A 15,500-nucleotide genomic window follows, 5' to 3' on the forward strand; every position below is an offset into this window, starting at 1 on the left:
AACGCAGGGGACAGGAGCACAGAGGCAATGGTGGAGAGAGTGAAGGGCAATGCTGTTCGTTTGGTGGCAGCTGAGTGGAGTGGTGGCCTCTTGACAACTTGGGTGTGAGGAGGAGAAAGACAAATGGAAACTGCTGGCGTGGGAAATCATTCTCTGGAATAAAGCTAATTATTTTTCAGGTATGTGCTGCGAGGGGAGAGCCAGAGGATGGCAAGATTCTTCGGAGAGAGCTGAGAGGAGGTGAGGGAGAAATCAAGAGATGGGATGGGATCAGGTTGCTGGAGAAAGAGGAGGGTTTGGGAAGAGAAGAGAGCAGAAGGACAGCTACTGGCACTTGGTCGGTTTATCAGCTGCTCTTCCCTGAAGTGTCAAATATGGAACTAGAAGAAACGCAGGTTTGAGGGTGTTAGAAAAACAGCAGAGGGGTTCGTGCAGGAGAAGCAGTGAGAGCAGCTCAGCTCACCCGCCAGCACGCCCTGGTCTGCTGGAGCTCGCTGGGCTCGGCTGAGAGCACAGCAGCTTTCACACCTCTTCCCACACCTGTGTCCCGATCCCACACCAAATCCCACCTGGATGTCCCCAGGGATGTCCCCAGACCAAAGAGGCAAAGCTGAAGAGGAAAATAAAGCTAACCAGGGCTGCAAGGTGGCCTTGCAAGAGAAGAGGGGGGTGAATAATCAAGGGAGCAAAATCTATTTGACAGAGAATTTGATACCAAAAAAAAGAGATTAAAACTACCTCAGAATAGTGCATGAAAGAGTTAAAGCAAATAAATAAATATGTGAGACAATATTAATTGTCTGAAACACAATCTGTTTGACTTTTGGTTTATAAAGATCTCTCCACTTTAGTTCCCATGGTAACTGTTGCGCAAAACCACACTTTTCCTAATCATCTCCACTGAGTTTAAAGCAATTTTGTAATCCAATCAAATGCAAAGAAGAGAATTTGTTTTTGCATTGAGGAAAACTGCTACCTAATGAGTAAACAGTGACTGGGAGAGGCCAGATTTACAATTACGACCCTGGAGAGACACTTAATTACTGAATAATTAGCAGTTACTGGAGTTTCTTAGCACACAGAGGAAAGGCTGATGGATAATGGTTGTGAGAAGGGCTGTTGTAATTCTGAGGTCTTCCAAGTAGTTTTGAAAAGCAAGAAGCAACCAACCTTGCTGCGCATGGCATTTCCACCAGCTGACACAAACCACAGTCAGGCACGGATTGCAGAAGGGCAGAAGCTGAGACTGTGAAACTCTTTGCTCACGTGGAAGCTGAAGCTCTGAAGAACCCGAAGCCGTAATACAGGGTCTTGTGGACCCTGTGAGCCCGTGCTGAGGCAGCTCAGGGGCTGGGGAGCAGCAGGACTAGGTTTTTGGATGGGAACGTGCTTCCCCACAGGGCTTCACCGAGCAGAGTCCCCTGTGAAAGGGGTTTTCTGCTAATTCTCTCCAACTGCGTACAGTGCAAAAGCCATGTTCACAGGCACTGAGCCAAATCCGGCTTTGGGGAGGTCAGTGGCACCTCCTGTGGGCTTCACTTCAGGCAGGTGTGGTTGAATTCTCTCCCCTGATACCAAGGATTTTCATGTAGGAGGAAGCACTGACGCATGGATTGTCTTCCTGGAATGAAATCCAGAGCTACAGAAAAGTAATTAGCTCCTGACTTTAATTCTTCTAACACTGAAGTCCAGAAAACCATTCTGAGTGGAATTCTCAATGCCAACTTTCCCTAAAGGCCAAAGCCGTAAGGCAGCCCGATAAATTAGGCAGCATCAATTTTTCTTCCTACAGCAGTACAAAATGCAGCCCAAGGACTGCCTGAGACATTCAGGGTCAGCCCGATTTCACCTTGGGCTTTAGGACAATGACTTCATGTCTTCTGCCTCATATGACTACATGCAGGAAAGCTCTCTGCATAATCTCTTGGCATTTTAAAAATGCAAGCTGTGTAAATGAGGTCAGGGCTCTGATGCTGTACCTCATCCAGGGACTGCAGAGCTTGGTCTGTGTTTTGAAATAATTACCTGGCCAGCACTCTGCTGTCTTCAAGTGGTCCTTCATAAGGTCAGCCCGGGTGGGCAGCCTCTGTGCTCCTTCCTACTCCTCATTTGTCTGGTTTAGTGTTCAGCTCATCGTAAGGACATGTAAGGGTACTTAAAAAAAAAAAGAAAATACGCAGAAATAGAGCAGGTTGAACAGGTTGAATTTGTTCACATTCCAGATACAGTAGAATTAACATTCTGCAAAAAAAAAGGAAAAGAGTGGGTGAAATTGTGTGGAATTTTTAAAAAATGTTTTTGACTACTTAGAGAACTGGTTGAATTTGGAAAAATTGTTCATCTCTGTGGCTTTAACTTTGGGGAAAACGTTGAGACATTCAAGCATTTTGGTTTTTTTTTTTTTTTTTGCATTTGCAGCTCAAAAGAAAACCAAGAGGAAGCAGAGTCTTTCTACTCCCACTCCTACCTGTGGGATCTGATTTTCTGAGGCACTGATGTCATCAACTAAAGGCTGATTTCTTGATTACACAGGCATTTTTTGGTTTATCATCTTTCCTCCTGTAACAAAACCAAACAGCCTTGTGGGCAGGAGGATGTATTGGCCTGAACGTCCCCTTGTCTGACAAATGTTCTTGCTGACCGAAGCTTTCCCTGTGGTTAAGATACTCGTAATTCCTTTTTCTTCTGTCAAACAATAATCTGGGCTTGTGCTTCAGCCTCTTTCTGTGCATCAGTAGTACTCACTCTCTCTAACTGGACAACTCTTTTCATGAAACTTAACCCCAACCTTGGTCAAAATGGTGACCCATATTGTGGTAGTGTGTTGGGGGGAAAGACTGTAAACTGACCACAAAATCCCCTTTACCTCAGCTCCTTAGAAATACAACCTAAAACCATGAGTAAGAGTATTATTATTGAACAAAGAAAAATCCCTCCATGTAAACTCCTTGAAAGATGACAGGATGTCCCTAGCAGGAGAGCCAGGCAGTTTCTAACTGAAGAGGAATTTCTTCTGAACCTTCAGTGTCTTCCCTATTTAGAAGCAGCCTCAATTCTGCCGCTGTGTGGCAGTGCTGAAAAAGGACACGAAAAAAAAACCCAAGCAGTGAAAAATTCATAGAAGCATGGAATGGTCTGGGTTGGAAGGGACCTTAAAGATCACCCAGTCCCACCCCCCTGCCCCGGGCAGGGCCCCCCCTTCCCCCAGCCCAGGGGGCTCCCAGCCCCGTCCAACCTGGCCTTGAACCCTTCCAGGGAGGGGCAGCCACAGCTGCTCTGGGCACCCTGGGCCAGCGCCTCACCCCCCGCACAGGGGAGAATTTCTCCCTTACATCTCATCTAAATCTGCCCTCTGTCAGTTTAAAACTGTCACCCCTCGTCCTACCCCCACCCCCTGACCCAGAGTCCCTCCCCACCTCTCCTGTCCCCCCTTTAAGCCCTGGGAGGCCGCTCGAAGGGCTCCCCGGAGCCTTCTCTTCTCCAGGCTGAACCCCCCCAACTCTCTCAGCCCGGCCTCCCAGGGAGCTGCTCCAGCCCCCCCAGCATCTCCGTGGCCTCCTCTGGCCCCGCTCGAGCAGCTCCGTGTCCTTCTGCTGTTGGGGGCCCCCGAGCTGGCCCCAGCACTGCAGGGGGGTCTCCCCAGAGCGGAGCAGAGGGGGAGAATCCCCTCCCTGGCCCTGCTGCCCCCCCTGCTCTGGCTGCAGCCCAGGGCACGGGTGGGTTCTGGGCTGCGAGCGCACGGGGCTGGCTCACGGGCAGTTTTCCCCACACCAACTCCCCCAGTCCCTCTCCTTGGGGCTGCTCTCCAGCCACTCCTCATCCAGCCTGGCTTTGTGCTGGGGATTGCCCCGACCCACGGGCAGGACCTTGCCCTTGGCCTTGCTGAGCTCCATGAGGTTCACATGGGCGCACTTCTCAAGCTTGTCCAGGCCCCTCTGGAAGACACCCTGTCCCTCGGGAGTGCCAGCCGCACTGCACAGCTTGGTGTCATCGGCGAACTTGCTGAGGGTGCACTCGATCCCACTGTCTGTGTCACTGATAAAGATATTAATCAATACTGGTCCCAGTACGGAGCCCTGAGGGACACCACTTGTCACCAATCTCCATCTGGACACTGCACATTGAGCTGCCCAAGCCATTCTGCGATTCTATGGTTCTGTTTGATCAGTCACTGGAGTTTGCCGAAAGGAAGTCCACGGGCAGTCCGACAGCAGCCCGTGGGGCTCAGGAGGGTTTTCACCAGTGACCCCACTTTTCATTTTGCGTGGTGGTGCAATTGGAGGCCAGAGCTGGTTGTAAAGGCAGGATTCAGTGCTCTCAGCACAGATCCCAGCAGAGAAACCTCTTCCTTCCTGCAAACACCACCACGGAATAGCAGAGCACCTTTGGCAGGCAGGACCATGCATTTCTCTCACTTCTGTACACGAGGAGGTGTGGACAAACTCTGCAATAAGACAGAACATTAAGGACCTGTAGTAAAAATTATTTAATATGTGTTGGCCCACAATTTAACTCTTGCTGCCTGTGCAAGGAAAGAGTCATGCCTGAAGCCCTCTTTAGATTCAGGACTAAGCAGAGAAGGGCAGCCCCAGGATGGTCTTGGAGACATCTCAAGTTGGTCAAGATCAGAGTCACAGGGCTCTGCAGCCTTGTGAACATAAAAGTACCTGGAGTACCCTGGAGCACCCAAAAAGTACCCTGGAGGAGTATCATACCTCTCAGTAAGCATGAGGGTAAGAAAGAGATTGGGCTGTGGTGACTAATGGATTAAACCTGTACTGTCCCTCCACCCTCTGCGTATTTCTGAAAGCAAGTCATAAAGTAAATCATAAAGCAACATCTTTTTTCAAGCCTCATGTCACATTAACAGAGCAGGCAGAGAGGGAGGGAAAAGGAGTAGCATTTGTTGCTGTGCTAATTTCTTAAGGTCACTTGAAGCCATCTCGTGGTTTTTTGGTTATTAAATCTCTTTATTCTACTGTGAACCTTGAAAGATGAGGCAGACATTTCTTCATACAGCTTGGGGGGGCTGAGGTGAATAGGCTGGAGGAAGAATGCCTAAAAGATATGCTCAAGGCTTTCTTGTTCTCAAATGACTCAAAATTTTACAAAGAAACAAGACAATGTCAATGTAATAATAACAGAGATAAAAAGTAATTCACAACAGTCCTTACCCTTAAATAATTTCTGGAACCAAGCGAAGGAGGTATGAAGTCATGCTTTTCAGGGGTTTTCAAGCTGTTTCCACAGGGAGCTTGGTGTGCCTTTGAAGCTACTCTTTATTTACAGTGAATGCTCACCAGCTCCTTTCTCCTTGACCATGGTAACATTAAATGTCAAGATAATTTTTCCTGTCTCACAGTTCCACGTGTGCCCTTCCAGGTGGGACTCAGTCCCAGAAGATCTCTCCTGTGGTGTTGTCTAAGGGCTGGGTTGCAATCGCTTCTGTTGCTGCCTGTACACTGTCACATTTTTAATCTTTTGTTAACTTGCACGTGGGTTAAATCAAATTCATCCTCCATGCAGGCATCCATTTGGACGCACTGAAGAAAGGCACATTTAATTATCCTCTTATTCAGCATGAATAAAAGGTGGGATCATGCTTCTGGTCACTTTCCCCAGGATGTAGATCAAAGCCACACAGCTTCGTAGTCACCCAACCTCCGCTCCACATGGCAATGCAATGCATTTGTTTACGCACATATTCTTCAGCGCATCTTAAATTATCAGGATGTGTCCTGCTACCCTGAGGAACCGAAGACAGCTCTTCGCACCTCATCTCATTACTGCTGCAGAAGATTCTTGGATTATCAATAACAAATTTCAAAAATTCAATTATGACTAAAACGGAATTGCAGTGAGCTGGGAGAGTGATTTATTACTGAACTCTGAATCTATGAATAACAAGCTTCATCAAGTCATTAGTAATGCTGTAGTGTTCTTCTACAGAAAGAACATACACATTGTACTATAGAAAAGTTGCCAAAATTGTAAAAAAAAAACAAAAACCAACCCAACCCCAAACATTGATTTCTTTTTTTTCTTGCATTGCTCTAATGGCTGCTGCAGACCAGCTCACTTCACCTGCCAAGGCCCTAAATTGTGGGATATGAAATTATGGCAAAGGCCCCTTTTAAGGATGAAGGGAAAGAAATGATCCAGGCAGAAAACAAAAAGGTGACATTATCACAGCTAATCCTGACCAAGAGCGAGAAAAATTTTTTGGTAAGGAAAGCACGTACATATGGAAAAAATGAGGTTCCTTCCCTTGCAAAGATTAAGGTGTTGATAGACTGCAGTGAAATGATGAGGAATGTCTGCTTGTTACCAATAACCTTTTCCTGACATTGATTGAGAACAAACCTACCTTCCACCACAAGTAACTAAAGATGCGGGAGAAGGAAGCAAGGGTTGGAGTGAGGGGAATCTGTTCTCCCTGCGACCCCGTACAGCCATTTCCTCACCCCATCATGGGCCACAATCTGCCTGGAGTGCCCACAGCACTCTCCCATTCCTCAGGCAGAAAATGGGGTGCAGAGGAATAACACAGCCACTGGTTTTGTTTCTGGGCAGCTGTTTGTCGTCAGGGTGTGAAAGGAGGTGATGGAAGAAGCAAGCGCTACTCACGGAGGGCAAGCAGTCCGTGAAGGACTTCTTCCTGTCCAGCTGAGGCACTGGGCTGCCTGTGGAAACTGAGGCTCTCCCTCACGTCCACGGGGTAACGCTGGGAGTGGGGTTTCCCACAGAAAAGAGCCGCCAAACCCGCCCTTTTGGCCACCGAGACCTCCCTGCGCCTCCTGTGAGGAACATGGCGGTGTGGCGGGGGGAAAGCGGCGCCGTGGGAGACGGAGAAACCAGCGCCCCCCATTGGCCGAGCCCGGTGCCAACCATCCCCCACAAACTCGACGCTCTATAGGCTGCCGCCCGTCCTGAGCCCGCCCCCAGCTCTCCCCTGCCCCGCCCAAACCAGCGGCCGCAGAACCCGCCCGCCCGTGGGGGCGAGGGGCGCATGCGCCACGGTGGGCGGGGCGGAGCACGCTCGCCGTCGCGGGGAGGCGCGGCGGGACAAGATGGCGGCCGCCGGGCGGGTGGGCGTCCTGTTATGCCTGGCGCTGGCGGCCGGCGCGGCCGCGCTGGGAAAACAGAGCCCGGTGAAGGTGCTGTCGGACGGCATGTGGCGGGAGCTGCTGCAGGGCGAGTGGATGGTGGAGTTGTGAGTCGGGAGGGGGTCGCTCGGGCTGTTGCGGGGCCCGGCGGGCAGGAGGAGGGAGGTGGGGGGGGGGGGTGTGTGTGTGGGAGCGGGCGGTGCCGTTTAGTGACAGATTTGTGCTGCCCGCAGCTATGCCCCTTGGTGTCCCGCCTGCCAGAACCTGCAGCCCGAGTGGGAGAAGTTTGCCGAGTGGGGTGAGGACCTGGAAGTGAAGATCGCCAAAGTGGATGTCACGGAGCAGCCGGGTGAGGGTGTGGCGAGCTCTTCCGCCGCGTCCCCCCCGTGGTTTTGGGCTTCTGAACGCTCGGGAAAAAAAATGAAAAACGCTCGGGAAAAAAATGAAAAACGCTCGGGAAAAAAATGAAAAACGCTCGGGAAAAAAATGAAAAACGCTCGGGAAAAAAATGAAAAACGCTCGGGAAAAAAATGAAAAACGTTCGGTGCAAGTGTAGATGCTTTTAAGAAATAAGCAGAATTAATAGGAAATAATATAGAACTTTTCCCGATCTCTACCAAAGGCAGATTGCTTTATGTAGAGTAAATGCCCAAGTCTTAAAGGGAACAAGAGGATTTCCCTAGTGAGTGATTTCAAAGAGTTTTTTTTGCCCTACTTTTAAAGCGTCACACAGAGCAAAGGTGTAGTTCCAGCCTCCCCTGTAGTAGTACCTCTGTTGGCAAAAGGGAGTGCAAGCAGCCTGGTCTCCCTCAGCTGAAGCTCACTTCTCTGAATTGCCCTCATGTCTGTCTGGGATTTGTAAAAATTACCTTCTCCATAGTGATACTGTTCTCCAAAGTCACATAAGAATTTTGGAACTTGGCTCACTTGGGTTGTTTTCTGCTGGAGGTTGCAGGTCATGGGGGAAAAGGAGAGCATCTCTCTCTGAAGAGCTACAGCCAAAATAGTCAAGTAGAACAGTTATCCCCAGACATTTCTTTTTTTCCCCATGGAGAAACTTTTCTGCTCTTTGCCCAGGGACCTTTCTTCTAGACTGTGCTATAGTTTGATGTGTATGAGCTTGTATTTGATCGCAATTAAAGAGTGATACCTGGGGGAGCACTGTTTTTAATTTGATGTGTAATAACTTTTCTTGCCTTTTCTTACATGAGTACTCTACGATTCTGAAAACAACTATTCTCTTACAGGATTAAGTGGACGATTTGTCATAACAGCTCTTCCTACCATCTATCAGTAAGTAGGCAATGCAGCAGGATTTTTTTTGGAGAAGAGAGGACTTTTTTCCCTTTTTTGGGGGGAGCAGATGAATGGTATTTACCATACTTTCTAAGAATGTGAGTTGCTTTACACAGAGACAATCAATGTCTTACCTGCTGTGACCTCAACTGTCAGTTGATTTTTTTTTTTTTTTTTTTTTTCTTTCCCTTCAGGCCTTATTTATTCTGTCTTTCCATGAGTGCTTCTATTTTGCAATCTTTCCTCTGTAGGTTGATCTTAATGCAGTTGCGTGGCAAGTGCATTAGGAAGATCATTATCTTTTTGTGGAATCGCAGCCTAAAGCTAGCCAAGATACACATGGAGTCAACATTTTAGAGCCCATATCACCTAAAGCAAAGTAAAACTGAAAAAAAAAAAAAAAAAAAAAAAGAAAAAAAGACAGGGTGATGGGAGGGAAGATATTGAGTGAAAATAAATGCTGCATGCTTGGACTGTCTAAACTAAAGGACTTTTTTTGTTTGTCTTACAGCTGTAAAGATGGAGAGTTCAGGAGATACCAGGGTGCAAGAACTAAAACTGATTTCATAAATTTCATCAGTGACCAGGAATGGAAAGCTATTGAACCAGTTTCATCATGGTTTGGTCCTTCCTCTTTCCTGTAAGTTTCAGTATAATTTTAATAATAATTTGTTGTCAAACATCCACACTTTAAGGACCTGCTGGGACAGGCCCTTAGTTGTGCTGCCTGCTGGTTAACAGCTCACACAGCATCTCTGTGCTGGTATGTGAACGTGATGGGTGGGTGGTCGTGGCCCCTTCATCAGCTGTGCAGGATTGTGTGCATGAGCATAGCAGAGATGTCCTGAGCGAGGTTTCAAATAGTTACAGGTGGCTGTATTTGTTTTACTAAACTCTTGTAGGTAACTTACTGACACTTGAAGTTTTTGGTTTTGTTTATAAGGCAGAAAGATGTTTTGCCCAGGCAAACTAGGAAATTAGCAACGAAAACTGGAAAATAATGTGGCAACATAGTTGTAAGATAGGGACTGGCCATTTAAGGAGACATTATCTGTAGGAAAGTTAAAAGCAGAGTGGAAGGGTGAAGGTTGCTTTGTTAAGGAAACATGCTCTTTGGAATTCTTTCTAGCTTTGTTGTCTTTAAAGCACTTTTAGTTGTTGCTGCATGTGCTGTGTGGTGGTTTCAGAGTAGTTGAGTAGCTGAGTGATAAAGTGTGTTGGGGACACCACTGATTGAGCCAAATGAACCCAGTTGTTCATGGTCTTCCTTCTGTTAGAGCACCTCTGTGTTAACTGTGCTGTAGCAGTGTTCAGTTTATAGAGTGTTATGCTAGACTGAAATTTTATGTTTTCTGTGGCTTTTCTAAAAAGTTCGGCATTGTTACTTTGTCTACTCACAGTGCTATTTGAATCTTCAAACTGTGTAGTTGGTCTCCTACAAAGTATTGGCCCACACCAAGGAATGTGTGAAACAGGGTACTAATTTTAGGATTAATATGTTTTCTGTTAAAGTGTACAGGACCAGCTCCTTTTTTTTGTGCATACTGAAACAGTATGCAGGCTTTCTTTATGGCTCACTCATTAGCAACTTAGGTGGGCTTAATGTTTCAAATTCTCCTCTCCTTTACTGTGAATACTTAATGCTGAAGTCTCAGTAACAGGGAAGTATCAAAATCAGCAGGTTATACATGGTAGATAGCCTGGTCTTCTTCACTTGTATGGAAAATACAGCAATACAGCTGAACTTAAGTGTCTGAAGATCTGTCAGTTCTTATATAACCTGTATTTTTTTTTTTAATAGACTAATTTTTTGTTTTCATAAAATCTCTAGATGCTTAATTCTTAATATCTTGAATAGAGTTCCAGCTGGCTTATCACAGATTGTTGGTTCAAATATAATTTAGAACATAAACAAAACTAACTGAAATTCATATGTCAGCAGATTCGAGTCAAGGAAACTTGTGAATTTGTAGCTGTCCATATGTGCAACATGATACAAGCTGATGTTGGTACCGAAGGTAGCTTCCTAGGAAACAAGTGTTTATTGAAATAAAAGACGACAGAAGATAAAAATCAAAGTCATTAGAAGGGAAAACAGTAATGAGCAGAAAGTTGTTCAGCATGGGACTAAATAATGATCAGTCAGGCAAATCCAAAGATGTGACTGGCTTAAAGACATTTTTCAGTTACTTTTTTCTGCTTTGTTTCAGGATGAGCAGTATGTCAGCTTTGTTTCAGTTGTCAATGTGGATCAGGGTATGTGCTTAGACCTCTACTTTATTTTATCTTAACAGGCATGATATTCAGCTGTCTTGAAATGATTCTCTTGTCTTTTATTCCAGCACTGCCATGGTTATTTAACAGAAAACGTTGGGATACCAGTCTGGGGTTCATATGCTGTCTTTGCATTGGCAACTTTGTTTTCGGGACTGATACTGGGACTTGTAAGTGAAGCACTTGAAACAGATTGGCTTGTGGATGCTGTGTATTATACTAATGCCCTCTGTGCCGCAGTCTTTACTAGTAAAACCAGTTGTTGTTGGGGTACCCAGCTCCCTGAGCTGAAAGACAGGGACAGGGAGCAAAATGAAGCCCCCATAATCCAAGGAGAAATGGTTAGTGACCTGCTACACCACTTAGACACACACAGGCCTATGGGGCTGGATGGGATCCACCCCAGGGTACTGAGGGAACTGGTGGAAGTGCTCACCCAGCTGCTTTCAATCATTTGTCAGCAATCTTGGCTAATCAGGGAGGTCCCATTTGTCTGGAGGTTAGCAGATGTGACACCTACCTACAAGAAGGGTTGGAAGGAGGATCTGGGGAACTACAGGCCTGTCAGCCTGAGCTTGGTGCTGGGGAAGGTTATGGAGCAGATCATCTTGAGTGCCATCACGCAGCACGTAGAGGACAACCAGGTGATAAGGCCCAGTGAGCCATGGGTTCATGAAAGGCAGGTCCTGCTTCACTAACCTCATCTCCTTCTATGAGAAGGTGACCTGCTTAGGGGATGAGGGAAGGGCTGTGGATGTTGTCTTGCTCAGTAAAAGTCTGCTTGGCTGGCTGGGCCCAGAGGGTGGTGGTGAATGGAGTTAAATCCAGTTGGTGTCTGGTCACAAGCAGTGTTCCCTGGGGCTCAGTACTGGGACTGGTTCTGTTTAATATCTTTTATCAATGATCTGGATGAGGGGATCGAATGCACCCTCAGTAAATTTGCAGATGACACCAAGTCAGGTGGGAGTGTTGATCTGCGTGAGGGCAGGAAGGCTTCAGAGAGGGATCTGGACAGGCCGGATCCATGGGCCAAGGCCAACAGTATGAGGTTTAACAAGGCTCCGTGCTGGGTTCTGCACTTGGGTCACAACAACCCCACACAACACTACAGGCCTGGGGAAGAGGGGCTGGGAAGTTGCCTGGTGGAAAAGGACGTGGGGGTGCTGGTGGACAGCCAGCTGAATATGAGCCAGCAGTGTGCCCAGGTGGCCGAGGAGGCCAACAATATCCTGGCTTGTATCAGAAATAGTGTGGCCAGCAGGACTAGGACAGTGATTGTCCCCCTGTAGTTGGCACTGCTGGGGCCACATCTTGAATACTGAGTTCAGTTTTGAGGCCCCTCACTACAGGAAACACATTGGGGTGCTGGAGCGAGTCCAGAGAAGGGCAGTGAAGCTGGTGAAGGCTCTGGAGCACACGTCCTGGGAGGAGCAGCTGAGGGAACTGGGGGTGTTTAGCCTGGAGAAAAGGAGGCTGAGGGGGGAGACCTCATCGCTCTCTACAGCTACCTGAAGGGAGGCTGTAGTGAGGGAGGGGATGGTCTCTTCTCTCAAGTAACAAGCGATGGGACAAGAGGAAACAGCCTCGAGTTGCACGAGGGGAGGGGTTTAGATTGGATTTTTAGGAGAAAATTCTTCAGTGAAAGGGTTGTCAAGCACTGGAACAGGCTGCCCAGGGCAGTGGTGGAGTCACCACCCCTGGAGATATTTAAAAGACGTGTAGATGCAGCGGTTGGGGACATGGTTTAGTGGTGGGCTTGGCAGTACTAGGTTAACTGTTGGACTTGATGATCTTAAAAGTCTTTTCCATCCTAAATGATTCTAATGTGCAGGGTATTTGGAGGATAAGCTTGTCTTTCTGTGGTTTCAGATGATGGTGTTCTTAGCAGACTGCATCTGTCCATCTAAAAGGCACAGACCACCACAGTACCCTCACTCAAGTAAGCCCGCTATATACTTCTCATTCAGTGAAGCTCTTTGGTAAATCTTAATTAATATCCATATGTAATTTGCGTCTGCAGGACATGAGATTTAGTGAAGAAGTTTACGCTTGTGGTTGATGCTTTGTTTTACCTGCAGCTGTTTGCCCTTAGGCTTCATAGTGGCTTTGTATTTAGCTAAAGCTAAACTATTTAAAAAAAAAAAAATTTTAGGAGATAGAAAATGTTTTTATAGCATTTTCATACCTGCAAGATAGGAAATTCCATATATGCAGGGACATAGAAGTTTGAGTGGAGCTCTCAGTGTTGCTAAACTGGGGGTTTGCATAAATTTTAGGGGCAAAGTAGGGATTTAAAGAGAATTTGTATTTCTGTGGCTAGTAAGTGATACAGTTTGGGGTTAGTCTCTGGAATTTTTAAGGTAATCTTAAAAAAGTCATGGAAGATGATCTGCATGCTGGTTTATGGTTTGTAGGAACCTGACTTTTTTTCTTTTTTAAAAGCTGGGGGAAGTTTTATATTACGTTGTCTGGGTAGTCTGTAATCTGTTAATACTTGACCTGTGGGTAACTTCATGCTAGCAACAATTCTATCTAAGATGGCAGTTTAAGTGGCTAATCCTGGCAAGTGCTACCTGAATTAAGTTCTCTGAAGTTCTGTAATAGCCAATGATGTTAAAAAAAAGTATATTTCATGGGGTAATGGTATTTTTTTGTGTATGCATGTTTTCTTTTCTCCTTAAGGAAAGCTAGCTCCAGAGTCAGCTCAGCTGCTGAAAAAGCTGGATGAGGAGCAAGAAGCAGATGAGGAAGATATCTCAGATGATGAAATGGAGGGTAATGAGGCATCCAACAGAAGCTCATCACCGAATGCTGTCAGGCAACGCCCAGTGAACACTGCTGCTACAACGGATAAATCTTAGCTTTATTTGCATGCAGGATTAAGTGTTTGAGTCACCAGTTCAAAAGGAGATAAATGTCAAATCCTTCAGCTTGAAGCGAAGAACGACTCCTGTCATGGTAATACGGATGCATTTCACAAATTCAGAAAAAAAAAAAAAAAAAAAAAAAAGGGCATCTTTGGCATCAGGTATTCAAAACTAAAACATGCTGTTGCAAATGGCTGAAACTTCTGCTGCCTGTGTGCGGAGAAGTGCCAAGAAATAATTTATGTGGCTTCTTGAATGACTTGTTCTATAGGGATTTTTTTTTTTTTAACAGAATGTAAACCAGTGTACTTGTTGCGTTAGGAAACATTAGCAAGGAAAATGCACTAACCTGTTTGCTGTTAAAGCATTCAAAAAGATTTCTTGGTATAAATCTTATCTAGTTGTGCTCTGAAGAAATGCTGAGGGGAAAAGTTCCTTCAGTTATGGAACATGTTCCAGGCATTTTATGTGACAAAACCTGCTTTTTGCTATGACAATGAGTGCTACAAACACCCCAATCTTTCTTCTTCCAAAGAGATGAAAGTCGCTGTCTTCATTTAGAGGAACAGAAGTTGCCCTCTGAATAGAAGCTAGAGAGCTTGTCTTTGCCATCCTCCCAGGTGGAAGCCACCACAAGTGCTCTGTGTAGTGTGGATTATCTGGCTGACCAGAAACCTGCTATTTGCACCGATTTCTTTTAGAAAAGGCTGTAGAAAACTTACATGAGCTTCTTGTCGAAGTAATTCTTCTCTAGAAACAATTTACAAGTAGCGCCACGAAGTCTTGTTTGTCTCAGTGACTCTGATTCAGGTGGGAATAGTTTACACACAGGATTCTCTGCTGAGTGCAGATCCTATCCATTCATCCTGCTGGATGGCAGTAGGACTCTGCTTATTTTTAATACATCATCAGTGATTTCTGCTTAATTAAACTTTATTGCAAATCCATTCAAGCTGAACCTGGTCTGAAGTTGAAATAACTGCTTTTTAAATTTCTTTTACAGAAAGTCATCCTTATTTTCATGAAACCATCTTGAAACAATTACCCTAATTCTTTCTTTTAAAAAACCTGTAGTCTGCTGTTTTCTGTATATTTGTTTTCACTCTGTATAGAAATAAAAAGAATGCACATGCGCATTGGACCAGTGTTACCTTGCATCGCTTGTAAAGAATTTTCCATATTCTTTCAGTTAATTTCCAGAGTATTTACAAGGGAAGGGTTAGCCTAATGCTGAGCACATTTAGGTTTTTTAACAAGCCTGTTCTTGCTGGGCTTTTTGTTTTGTTTTGGTTTTTTTTTTTTTTTTTTTGTGGTTTATTTTTGTTTGTGTCTGTCTTTGTTTGTTTTTTAAACTGTTCATCTGAGTGGGTTTGCAGAACTGGCAGTTGATAAATCTATGTCAATAGTAAACTTGGTTGTGAGTAATTAAGACTGCAAACATAGAAATGTTTTTGATATTTTCGCTGCAGCCTGGCTCTCTAAAACCAGGCTCTTCTAGTGATTATTAAGAAGACAGAACATTAGACAAGCAGCTCGTAATGAACTCTGGGATATGAAAAAAATATTGGGAAAAACTATTCAGAGCTCTTGCAAGTGAATCAGCTTGTAAAGCTGTTAAGAGTACGCGATGTTTTTTAACAGTCTTGAATGCTTCTTTGTAAGTTGCGTTTTAAATATATCTGATGGATCATAATTCATCCTCCATGTTGTGAAAAAAGTGATTCTGCTGAGTGAATCTTCCAACAAGATCTTAGATGAGTGAGAATGAGTTGTTACGTAGGATTTCCTGGCATTTCCTCCTTTGACTTTTTCTTCTTCTGAACATTGGTGCTCTGGAATGTCTTACAACTTCAGTGCTGTGTTAGGAAGATAACTGATGCTTGAAAGGGTCCTTTTGGTTAAAATGAGTGCTCCTGTCATTTTTAAATATTAAATTTTTCCTGGTGTTTGAAAGACC

General features: G+C 45.4%; 1 protein-coding gene across 1 annotated transcript; it reads left to right on the top strand.

The window, feature by feature from the left end:
* Positions 1 to 7,029: 7,029 nt before the first annotated feature.
* Positions 7,030 to 13,709, top strand: LOC122154017 (thioredoxin-related transmembrane protein 1-like). Its single transcript, XM_042799218.1, has 8 exons — positions 7,030 to 7,213; positions 7,340 to 7,455; positions 8,354 to 8,399; positions 8,914 to 9,042; positions 10,613 to 10,658; positions 10,745 to 10,846; positions 12,546 to 12,615; positions 13,359 to 13,709. Exons 1-8 carry the CDS (start codon positions 7,071 to 7,073, stop codon positions 13,535 to 13,537), a joined length of 831 nt encoding a protein of 276 aa, XP_042655152.1. The 5' UTR covers positions 7,030 to 7,070; the 3' UTR covers positions 13,538 to 13,709.
* The last annotated feature ends 1,791 nt before the right edge of the window (positions 13,710 to 15,500 follow it).

The sequence above is a fragment of the Tyto alba genome, unplaced genomic scaffold, assembly GCF_018691265.1.
Source record: "Tyto alba isolate M040663 unplaced genomic scaffold, T.alba_DEE_v4.0 Super-Scaffold_29, whole genome shotgun sequence".
In the NCBI taxonomy this organism is placed as follows: Eukaryota; Metazoa; Chordata; class Aves; order Strigiformes; family Tytonidae; genus Tyto; species Tyto alba.

Bases quoted from the DNA above. Each gene is read 5' to 3' on its own strand.
- LOC122154017 (XM_042799218.1), top strand. From the start codon at position 7,071: ATGGCGGCCGCCGGGCGGGTGGGCGTCCTGTTATGCCTGGCGCTGGCG. The intron at 7,214-7,339 runs GTGAGTCGGGAG...TGCTGCCCGCAG, and splicing joins GGCGAGTGGATGGTGGAGTT to CTATGCCCCTTGGTGTCCCG. The intron at 7,456-8,353 runs GTGAGGGTGTGG...ATTCTCTTACAG, and splicing joins GGATGTCACGGAGCAGCCGG to GATTAAGTGGACGATTTGTC.